The 11,500-nt window shown below is 55.7% G+C and overlaps 1 protein-coding gene across 1 annotated transcript; it reads right to left on the bottom strand.

Annotated features, from left to right (window-relative positions):
- Nucleotides 1–307: 307 nt before the first annotated feature.
- LOC138067872 (PHD finger protein 7-like) lies at nucleotides 308–4,867 on the bottom strand. Its single transcript, XM_068951179.1, has 9 exons — nucleotides 4,834–4,867; nucleotides 3,984–4,075; nucleotides 3,291–3,392; nucleotides 2,705–2,829; nucleotides 1,960–2,122; nucleotides 1,765–1,871; nucleotides 1,078–1,194; nucleotides 659–777; nucleotides 308–480 (listed from the first exon to the last, which is right to left on the bottom strand). Exons 1-9 carry the CDS (start codon nucleotides 4,865–4,867, stop codon nucleotides 308–310), a joined length of 1,032 nt encoding a protein of 343 aa, XP_068807280.1.
- Nucleotides 4,868–11,500: the final 6,633 nt, after the last annotated feature.

The following is an 11,500-nucleotide window of genomic DNA, read 5'->3' as shown; positions in this document are numbered from 1 at the left end:
CATTATCAGAGCACAGGACAATCCACACAGCCCCTCGCAGAGCGTCCTTTTCTTTAGCGGCTGACTTTATTGCCCGGCTGCATGCCCTTGGATGAGCCTGGGGGAGGCTCGAGAGCACGGGGTGGTCTCCAAGTCTCCCCTTGCTGGCACAGCGTGGTGCCCTGTCACTGGGAAGGCAGCGTCCCTCTCAGGGTAGGCAGTGCAGCAGGGCTGTAGCATGCAAGCAGCTCCTGCACAGCCAGCCCCGAGGTGTTCCCATCGACTCCCCCTGCCAGGGGCTGGGTGTCAGTGCCATGGCCAGCGGTCCTCAGGGCCGGCTGTAGGGATTTAGGGGCCGGTGCAGGAACCTGGAGTGGCCTGCTCTCCTGTCTCGCCGGGATAGCACTGAGCTGCTGCCCCCAGCATCTGGGGAGCCCTGGGAGGATGCCAACGCTGCCTGGCTGGTGCCAGGGCAGACCAGCTCCGACTGCGCGCTGGATGCTGTAAGGGGAGGCAGAAAGGTCAGCAGATCCACCCCACCCCTCTTGGTGTCAGAGCAGTGCCCCCCCCAACTCTCACCGGGGCGCAGAGGCTGTGCCACCCCCACCCTGACCACCCCCTGCCAGGGCCTGCCTGGCATCCGCCTCTAGCCCTGGCACCCAGGGCCTCGGCCTCTTACCAGTGCTGCGGCCAGCACAGCCGTCACACTCCCACAGGCCCGTGGTATGCCCCATGGCAGAGCATCGGCGGTGGGTCCCGCTGGCAGCGCACGAGGAGCACAGCAGCAGTTGCCATGGGCTGGGGAAGCAAACAGGCTGCTGCCCATGGAAACTATGGAAGCCCCAGCAGGGAGCGATGCCCGGAAGGCAACCAAAGGACAGCGTGGCTGGAGAGAGGCAGTGCCCAACAGGGCTCTCTGGCATGGCTGCCAAGAGTCCTTGCTCCCCAAGTCCTGGCTGAGACAAATGAACCTGGGCAGGACCCAGGATGCTGGGGGCCCTCCACCTCCTTGCAAGCCCTTCAGACATCTGGCCAAACCACTGCTACGGCATCCGCCTCCTCTGAGGAGGCTGGGAAACTGCTCCTGCAGAGACTTACCCCTCCTCTTCTGACTGCTCCCTGCCTCCCTGGTAAAGGCACTGCCTAGCATCACAGTGGCTATATGTTTCATATAGCTCTTCAAAGGTCTCCTCCTCCTCCTCCCAAGCCGCTCTTCTGTGGGAGAAGGAAGGAAAGGACATGAGCCTCCCTCACCCCTAGCATCACTCAGCTCGTGCAGGCCCCTGGTCTTCTGGAGCCCCTTTCTTTTCATCACCTCAGTGAAGCAGGGAACCAGGCTAGCAGGACACTTGGGGGCCAGGCCACTTTGGGAGTCCCACCCTGGCCTTGCGGGGCTCTCTCCGGGCCTGACATGCCCCCTCTGCAAAATGGGAATGAGGACACTGACGTCTGCTCTCAGCTGCCTGCCATCAGGAGCTTTCCTTGTCCCAGGAGAGCTTTGAGAACAACAAGCTGAACTCAGCTCAAAAAACAATGGAGAAAAAAGAAAAAAGAATTGTTCTGGGAAGAACATGTCTCTCCATAGCTCCTAACCACCAAGACCTCTCTTCTCACTCAAAGAGCCAAGTCTGGGCTTGGGAAAGGGACTGCAGGCAGAGCTGTAGCTTCCTCTCCTCCAGGTAGCTCCTCTCCTCCAGCCTCACTGGAGGGACTGTGGGATGGCTGGACACAGCTCCCTGGCCACCCTCATCTGTCTGCGTAGCAGGAGGGAAGAAGGGAACCAACCTGTCAGGTATTCGGATACCCATGTGCCACATTTCGGGCAGAAACTTCTCCCGGTCCTTGCACAAGGGACAGGCAAAGTGCTTCAGAGCAGAATGGAGAGCATGTTCCTGCAAGAGAGAGGCTGCCAGTGTGAGCGGGACCCTGCTGCTGGGCACCTCCGGTCCTTAGGCAGTTGGAGAGGAAAGGCTCTCCTACCTGGATGCAGCCACGGTGGAACCAGGCGTGCTTGCAGACGGGGCACACCATGGTGCTGTAGGAGGTCCTGTCCTCCACGGGCTCCATGCAGATGATGCACGTGGTGTCCCCATCCTGGTGCGTCTCCACTCTCTGCTCTGGGCGATGCTCCCAGCAAAACGACCTGGGTGAAGGCGGAAGAGGTGAGCGTGGAGGAACTGCGAGAGTCCTTCCGTGTCTCTGGATGAGGCTCACCTTGGCTGTAAAGTCCCTTTTCCCCTCCGCAGGGCACTGAGCAAAAGTCCCTTTTCCCGTCCCTTTCCTCCCAGCATGCTCCCCACCCAAAAGGGCTCGGCGTGTGCTGGCTGAGGCCTGGGCTCCACCCTGCCTTGAGAGGCCCTGGGGCACTCATGCCAAGCTGGGGGCTTTGCCTGCAGGGTGGAGGCCTTGACAAAGACACACCTTTGCCAGCCTTCAGCCGTTAGGAATCCATCTTGACATCCGCCCACCCTCCCCCCGGGGAGGGGTCGGTGGTGAGACCAATGGATTGCCAGGGCACTGCATGACCCTCCTGCTTGGCTCCATCACCACAGGGAAGGGGGAAAATGGGACATGAGCCCTCCACGTCCTGGATCAGGTCCTGGGGGACACCCAGGGGGGCACTGCAGGCCACAGCAGGCAGGCTCCCCCAGTGCTTGGCCAGTGCTGGCAGCAGGCAGAGAATTTAGGCACGGCAGGCTCCAGCCCGAGCAACGGCAGCCCTTACCTGTACTCCCCAAAGAACTGTGAGATGCAGCCCCGTTCGGACCCGCAGGGGAAGTGGAACTTGCGGGCGCACCGCTTCTGCCGGCACGCAACAGTGGCCCCCATCTTTCCACAGACACAGCAGGTCTGCAAAGAGCACAGCAGCCCCCCCGCTCCCCATCAGTGACATGGTCAGGGACCTTGAGCTCAGCCCTACCCTTCAGGGAAGGGCACAGGGATCTCTGGGCCTGGCTCAGCTCACACAGAAGCCTTCTGTTAAAGAACCCTCTCCTTTCCAGCTCGTCCCCAGAACACTCTGCCCATGGTCTTCTCGGACAACAGCATTTCACCAGGTAAAGAAACCAATCAGGTGATCCTGAGCTTGTGATGGGGAGCCAGGAGCGGCAGTAGGGAATGACCTGCAGCCAGGCTCTCCCTCCTCTCTCAGCAGCCCTAGGGAGCTGGCTACCTTCTTCCCAAGACAGCTATGCGGGAGCACCTGGGGTTCTAGTGCAAGCTGCACTCTTGGCCTCCTGGGACTGGCTAGGGAAGGCCATGAGGGGGACCTGTCACCGCAGCACAGCCCTTGCCTGCTGCCAGCTCCTCACCTTCCGAGCTGTCCGCTTCACTGCCTGCCTGATATCCCCAGGGAGGAACCGGCAGAATCCATCCTCATCGGTGCCTCTCTGGTAAAGCCCTTCAGCAAAATACTGGAAGACAGAAAAGTGCAGGAGCTCATCGGGTCAGTAAGACAGGCACCATTCTTGATGGATTGTCCCGAGCCTTGAGAGACAGCAGGGCCAGGCAAGGCAGTGTTCATCTCTGCTGGGGCTGGGCGAGCTGCAGTAGGCCTCGCCTTAGACCTCACCCTGAACCGGAAGCACAAAGGCATGGAGAGGGCCAAGCCCCACGAGTGCTGTGGCTTTGCAAGCCGCTGACCCAGAGAACTGTGGAGAAGGGCTGGTGGACACCGCCTGCAGAGCTGGCTGGCTGGGCCTTGTTGAGCTGAGCAGACGCCATGCTTGGGTGGTTGTGAAGAGCAAGAGGGTGGTGCTCAGGAAAGCAATTCAAGGAGTCCCCCGGGCTGGGCACATCCACCTAGGAGGGCCCCCATCAGGAGAGCTGGATCTCCCACACACAGGGAATAGGGTTGCTCAGCAGCACCAGGGTGGGGAGGCTGTGCTGGGAGCACGGGAGGAGGAGTTAACACCTACAGGGCACCTGGGGCTGTGATTTCACACATGCACGCATGGCCCTTGGGGTGCCAGGGCAAAGCTGTGGGCAGCCCCAGGGGAACTCACCAGGCAAAACTCATGTGCGCAGAGGCTGTCCTCCCGGCACGTCTGCCCATAGACATCCGGGTCAGAGTGCGCACGGCGACACAGCACACACTCTGGAGGCAGGGAGGGAAGGAGTGAGGGAGAGCAAACACCACCAGCACTGAGCACCTCTCGAGGGGCCAAGGAAAGTCTCCCTGAGGGATTCCCCCCAAGAGCACATCCTCTCTCTGCTGGGGCATGGGCTGCACCAGGCCTAGAGCTGTTGGAAGGGCCCTTTGGGGCCTTGGAGAGGAAGGGGGCATTGTTGGGTTGTGTGTCACGACAGGCACCCGGGGCTGTGATGGGCACGAGGTGGCAGACAGCCGGGGCAAGGTTGTCGCTGGGTCTCGGGAGTCAGAGCGCCTCCCCGCAGGGTATGGGGCTTGGCCTTCACACCTGTCCCTGTCCGCTCCCATGCGCATCCCGCTCCCGCAGAAATCCCAGCAATGTGTCAATTCCAGCCCCCACCTCTCCCAGACCATGCTGTGCTCTAGCCCAAAGCACGGCCCCTCCAAGCTCCCCCAGCCTCATAGGCTCCCGCTCTCTCCCTGCCCTTGCCTTCCCCTTGCCTCCCTGGCCTCCTGGAGCACAGCGACCTCTGGGCAACCCCTGCCCTCCCCACACAGCCCTCCCTCCCTACACTTCCTTCCCCACACTACAAGCCTCCCTTGCTGAGGACAAGATGGGCCCTGCAATGGGGCGCCTCAGGACTTCCTGCATCCCATTGCCTCTCTCGCAGCTCCACACAAAAGCCATCCCCCCCCCCACACCCCCCACAACGCCTTTGCCTGGCCTCTGGTTTCTGGGAGCTGCTGGGATACTTTGTTCTCACCATCCTCCCTGGACTTGCGGGCCTTCCGCTTCATGGCGGAATCCACAGTGCCGATCGGTCCCGAGAGCTCTGAAAAGTCCCTGCCTCAGCTGGGCTGGGCTTTCCCCTCCAGAGGCTGCTCTGCCGACCCTGGGGGACAAGCAGCACAAGGGCATGACTCTGGCACAGCACCAGGAGCTCAGAGGCATGGGGACCTGCTCCCTCCCTCAGCAGCACCCACCAAGCCCCTCCCTTCCCCTGACTCTGGGCTCTCCAAGCCTCAAGCAAAGGCTGGGGCTCCCCAAGTCTCTGTCACACGACATTCGAGTGGCGCTGATGATGGGCACCGGAGGCTGACAGCCCTTGAGCTCTACAGGTCACTCGAGAAGGCGGATTGTCTCCCCCGCTGACCTTTCCCTCCCATGGAGGACTCCCTGATCAATACCCCTCCCCAAGCCATCCCTCTGACGGACGCCTGCCTCCACTCACCTCACTAGGTTGCTCAGAGGTGCTGCCTCCCAACCTAGTGCCAGCCAGAGACCAGCAGGCCTTTATATCCTGGCCCTTGTGACCCGTGTCATCACATTCTCCACTGTGACACCATCACCAGGCCTGTCACTGGGATCCATGTGAAGACTAAGTCTGGGGACAACAGCCCTCGGCTACCCTGGCAAACAGAGATGTTGTTCCACAGGCTTTTCCTAACCCCTTGCAATGGTGCAGCAATGGAAGGTGGCCTTTCAGGCCTTGGAGGAGTTTCAGGGCTACTCCAAACCCATCACGCCAAAAGCCTCTCCTCAAAGACTCCCTGCTTTTAGCGTCCGCTGCCACAGCTTCTCCCTAGGAAGACGGCTTTCAAAACAGTATGAGCATTGCCAAAACAGCTAAGCAGAATGGCAGTGCTTAAAGGACTGGTGTTCACACCAAATCTTGTGGGTTTTAATTCTTAAAGTGACAGCAGCCAAACTGCAGACAAACATCGCTGTTCAAGGCAGGAATTATTCACAGAATCACAGAATCACAGAATGGTTTAGGTTGGAAGGCACCTCTGGAGATCATCTAGTCCAATCCCCCTGTTCAAGCTGCATCCTCTAGAGCATATTGCCCAGGATCACATCCAGACGGGTTTTGAATATCTCCAGCGAAGGAGACTCCACCACCTCTCTGGGCAACCTGCTCCAATGCTCTGTCACCCTCACAGGGAAGAAGTTTTTTCTCAGGTTCAGATGGAACTTCCTGTGGTTCAGTTTCTGCCCGTTGCCTCTTGTCCTGTTGCTGGGCACCACGGAGAAGAGGCTGGCCTCATCCTCTTGACACTCCCCCTTCAGATACTTGTACGCACTGATGAGATCGCCTCTCAATCTTCTCTTCCCCAGGCTGAACAGGCCCAGCTCTTGCAGCCTTTCTTCATAGGAGAGGTGCTCCAGCCCTCTAATCATCTTGGTAGCCCTCCGCTGGACTCTCTCCAGGAGTGCCATGTCTCTCTTGTCCTGGGGAGCCCAGAACTGGACACAGGACTCCAGGTGAGGCCTCCCCAGGGCTGAGGAGAGGGGCAGGATCACCTCCCTCCACCTGCTGGCAACACTCTGCCTAATGCACCCCAGGAGACCATTGGCCCTCCTGACCACAAGGGCACATTGCTGCCTCATGGTCAGCTTGTTGTCCACCAGGCCTCCCAGGTCCTTCTCGGCAGAGCTACTTTCCAGCAGGTCAACCCCCAGCCTGTCCTGGTGCATGGGGTTATTCCTGCCTAGGTGCAGGACCCTGCACTTGCCTTTGTTGAACTTCAGGAGGTTCCTCTCGGCCCAGCTCTCCAGCCTGTCCAGGTCCCTCTGAATGGCAGCACAGTCTTGTGGTGTGTCAGCCACTCCCCCCAGTTTAGTATCATCAGCAAACTTGCTGAGGGTGCACTCTGGGCCTTCATCCAGGTGATCGATGACTCCATTGAACAAGACTGGACCCAGGACTGACCCCTGGGGGACACCACTAGCCACAGGCCTCCAACTTGACTCTGCGCCACTCACCACAACCCTCTGAGCTCGGCCATCCAGCCAGTTCTCAAGCCACCTCACCGTCCACTCATCTAGCCCACACCTCCTGAGCTTACCTGGGAGGATGTGATGGGAGACAGTGTCAATAGCCTTGCTCAAGTCCAGGGAGACATCATCCACTGCTCTGCCCTCATCTACCCAGCCAGTCATTCCGTCATAGAAGGCTATCAGACTGGTCAAGCATGATTTCCCTTGGGTGAAGCCATGCTGACTACTCCTGATCACCTTCTTGTCCTCCAGATGCTTAGTGAGGACCTCCAGGAGGAGCCGTTCCATCACCTTTCCAGGGATGGAGGGGAGGCTGACAGGCCTGTAGTTTCCTGGCTCCTCCTTCTTGCCCTTTTGGAAGACTGGGGTGACATTGGCTTTCTTCCAGGCCTCAGGCACCTCTCCTGATCTCCAGGACCTTGCCAAGAGGATGGAGAGTGGCCTAGCGATAACATCCGCCAGCTCCCTCAGCACTCGTGGCTGCATCCCGTCAGGGCCCATGGATTTGTGGATGTCAAGTTTGGACAAAAGATCTCTAACCTGATCCTCCTCGACCAAAGGAGAGTCTTCCTTTCTCCAGCCTTCCTCTCTTGTCCCCAGGGTCTGGAATTCCTGAGGACTGGCCTCAGCAGTGAAGACTGAAGCAAAGGCAGCATTCAATAACTCTGCCTTCTCTATATCCTTTGTTACCAGGGCACCCGCCCCATTCAGCAGTGGGCCCACATTTTCCCTAGTCTTCCTTTTGCTAGTGATGTATTTGAAGAACCCCTTCTTGTTGTCCTTGACATCCCTTGCCAGATTTAATTCCAACTGGGCCTGAGCCTTCCTGGTCGCATCCCTGCACACTCTGACAACGTCCCTGTATTCCTCCCAAGTGGCCTGTGCCCTTTGCCACATTCTGTGTACTTCCTTCTTCTGTTGGAGTTTGGCCAGGAGTTCCTTGCTCAGCCATGCAGGTCTCCTGCCCGCTTTGCTGGACTTCTTACTCAAAGGGATGCACTGCTCTTGAGCCTGGAGGAGGTGACACTTGAATATTAACCAGCTTCCTTGGACCCCTCTTCCTTCTAGGGCCCTGTCCCATGAGATTCCCCTAAGTAGGTCCCTCAAGAGGCCAAAGTTCGTTGCAATCCTACTCATTGCCCTGCTCCCTCCTCACAGGATCCTGAACTCCACCATCTCATGGTCACTGCAGCCAAGGCTGCCCCCAACCTTCGCATCTCCAACTAGACCTTCTTTGTTTGTTAGTACGAGGTCTAGCAGCGCACCTCTCCTCGTTGGCGTCTCCACCACCTGCGTCAAGAAATTATCATCAATGCTCTGCAGGAACCTCTTTGACTGTTTGTGCCTAGCTGTGCTGTCTTGCCAACAGATGTCAGGGTGGTTGAAGTCTCCCATGAGAACCAGGGCCTGTGATCGTGAAGCTACTTCCAGCTGTCGGTAGAAGGCCTCATCGATGACTTCCTCCTGGTCAGGTGGCCTGTAGTAGACCCCCACAACAGTGTCACCCATGTTAGCCTGCCCTTTCATCCTTACCCATAGGCTCTCAACTTGTTCTTCATCCACCCCGAGGCAGAGCTCCGCACATTCTAGTTGCTCCCTCGCATAAAGGGCAACTCCACCACCTCGCCTTCCTGGCCTGTCTTTCCTAAAAAGCACGTAGCCATCCATGACAGCATCCCAGTCATGTGAGCTATCCCACCATGTCTCTGTAACTGCAATGAGATCATGGCCCTGCGACCGCACACTGAGCTCTAACTCCTCCTGCTTATTCCCCATGCTGCGCGCATTGGTGTACAGGCATTTCAGAGAGCCAGTCAAGCATGCAGGCTTCCCAGCAGAGGTGCAAGAGGATCCTCCATAGCCATGTCCCATGCTGTCTCCCCTGGCTGCATGCACCTGCTGGAGGCATCCTGACTTGAGTGGTGTTTTACTGACTCCCCTGCCACTATACCACTCCCCTTCCCCCATCTTGCCTAGTTTAAAGCCCTCCTTACCAGACTGGCCAATCTGTTGGCAAAGACACGCGTGCCCCGCTTGGTAAGGTGGATCCCATCGCTCCCCATCAGCTGTTGATCTTCAAACAGGGCCCCATGGTCATAGAATGGCCACCATAGAATGGCCCACCTTCTGCTTTGGTGAGACACAGTTATCACTTATGTGCTGCTCTCCAGGTTTGCTGGTTGCTTGCCCTTTTGAGCCAAAGGTGAGCGAATGGATCAACTACATCCACAGCAATTTAGGCTTGATGTAGCCTTCCCATAACTAGACGCTATCCTCTGCATTGCAGGAGCTGTGGGGCCTGCTGGTCTACTTTTATGAAGTTCTCCATCCACTAAAATACAGAAGCTACATCATCAGCCCTCTCTTTCTCTCCCTGCTTGGGGACCAGTCCTCACTGGGTGGAAGAGCTCACCGCTGCAAGGACGTTCTGTTCCAGCATTACCTTGTCTATGTCTCTGTGGCAGCAGCTGCAGCCTACTATAGACCCCTGGTTCTTTTCTCATCCTGCCTCTGTCTCTCATGCCTTTTCCTTCTACTGATCATACTCTTCTCTTCAGATCCTTTAATTCTTTTGCAACCCATTTGCCTTCAAGTTCTAACAATGTGGCTGTGTCCTGAAAACAAATACCCCACAAGACTTGCACTTCTGGCTGACTGCCTTCAACTGGTTCGTGTAATTTGACGTCACACTCAGCAGCTACTTGACTTTCTCTTTTCATTTTCTCTTATTTCCTTCTCAGCAGCTCAGTTTCTCTCTGCTGTGCCACTGTTACTATGAAAAATGCTATAGTGCAGCATTTTAGCACCTTTTCACTAGGAATGGCTTATGCAGCTCTTCAACAATGTCCATCACTGACAAAAGTCCTTTAATATGTAAGAGCTATTATGAAATATCTTCTGACTCCATATGAGTGATTCTGTTGTTTTGCATTACCTAGTCTCTAAAACCATCAGTTGGGCCCATTTGTCTTTGTTTATCTATGGCAGATGCATCCAGGGCTAAGACTGCTAACTTATGGTCCCAAGACAATATTAACTCTGCTATGCTTGAGAGCTTCCACTTGGACTGCCCTTTCTCCAGCTCATGAAGAAACACCAAATTCTTTCTTCAGCTGAGGATGGCAGCCACTCGGCTATCGGGTCAGCTGATTTAGGCAATGCTTTCAACCCACTAACCAGCTGATTCTCAAACAAAGTGGGCAAGGAAGTCCTCACAGGGAAGGTGACTGGCTATTCCAGCTCATCCTGCAAGTTTAAAGCACAAACAGTTTGGCACACTGTGTCACCCAAGGAGTGATTCCTTATCAACAGCAGGAGAATATTTCAAATTAACTCTATGTGTGCCACAAATGAGCTACACCTAAGGGAGACTAGATCACATCTTACCTGTTGCCATAGAGGACTCTGGGTTCTGGGGTTGTCACTCAGGTTCTGGTTCAGTTCCTCCATGACATTAGGACACAACTATCTTTTCCATCATTTTCTCCTCTTCACTCCCCTACCCTGCCACTCACTCTTTGTAAGCTCCTTGGAGCTGCATGGAATTAATTTATTCTAGCTATTCAGGAGATTAGCATGTATGCCACAGATAGAGTCCTCACTTTCTGTTCCCCTCTACTTGGTGTGGTCAGTCTATTTTATGTTACCACTGACTTAGGAACAATGGAAGGGACACATTCCTTGGAATAAGGTCAGCTCCTCATCAGGTCTTGCCAGCCTACATGTCCTGGTTCTTGGGTGGCTTACAACACTACCTGAACACTAACAACACTTCTCACTGATTATGTAAGGTCCATTTGTAACTTGTGATGCGCTACTAAAAACTTGTTCAGGTATGTGTTTTTACACACAGTTCAGTGCAGGGTACCTGACCTGCTCTATCATCGCATATAGACTGGCTTTCATCAGAAAGCGACACAATCTGGGCAAGGAGAGGTAGGAAAGTAGGAGGGACACATCTTGTTTGAGACTGGACATGAAAAGAAGAAAGGAAGAAAAGAGTGCAAGGAACTGAAGGGGAAGGTAGCCACATTTACTGCTTCTGTAAGTCACGCTTCTCCCCACTCTTCAAGACCTGTCCAAATAAATGGGTATAGATGCCAGGAACACTGCCAGAATTCACACTCAGCAGCACCTCTGGAAGCATATATCAAACTATTTCCCCCTGCTGATCTTCCATGTGGGCACCAATGAAACTGCCAGGGGAGACCTGAAAAGCATCAGATGTGACTACATGGCTCTGGGGCGATAGTTAAGGGTAAGGGGGGCCCAGGTGGTGTTCTTCTCAACCCTGCTGATGAGGGGGAAGGGCCTGGGCAGGACTGGACAGATCCTGTAGATCAACAATTGGTTGCACAGCTGGTGTCAACAATAGGGTTTCAGTTTCTATGACTATAGGACCCTCTTCAAGGACAGACAACTGCTTGGTAGAGATGGGATCCACCTGACAAAATGGGGTAAAAATATCTTTGCCAACAGGCTGGCCAACCTGGTGATGATGAGAGCTTTAAATGGGAATGATGAGGGTGGGAAGAATGACCTGTAGTGGATAAACAGCAGAAGATTGGCAAGGAGACAGGAGCATGCTGACCAATCAATCATTCCAGCTCCAAAAACACTTGGTGTGCAGAACCCATGAGAAACAGCAG

This window comes from Struthio camelus, chromosome 7 (assembly GCF_040807025.1).
Source record: "Struthio camelus isolate bStrCam1 chromosome 7, bStrCam1.hap1, whole genome shotgun sequence".
Lineage (NCBI taxonomy): Eukaryota > Metazoa > Chordata > Aves > Struthioniformes > Struthionidae > Struthio > Struthio camelus.
The sequence above is the reverse complement of the archived record's forward strand: the minus strand, read 5'-3'. Positions and strand labels throughout refer to the sequence as shown.

What these genes read in the sequence shown, in the direction of transcription:
- LOC138067872 (XM_068951179.1), bottom strand. Translation starts at nt 4,867, where the DNA reads ATGAAGCGGAAGGCCCGCAAGTCCAGGGAGGATG. An exon ending in CAGTTCTTTGGGGAGTACAG is followed by an intron (nt 2,123 to 2,704) that starts GTAAGGGCTGCC and finishes GCCTTCACCCAG; the next exon opens with GTCGTTTTGCTGGGAGCATC. An exon ending in CTGTGCTGGCCGCAGCACTG is followed by an intron (nt 481 to 658) that starts GTAAGAGGCCGA and finishes CTCCCCTTACAG; the next exon opens with CATCCAGCGCGCAGTCGGAG.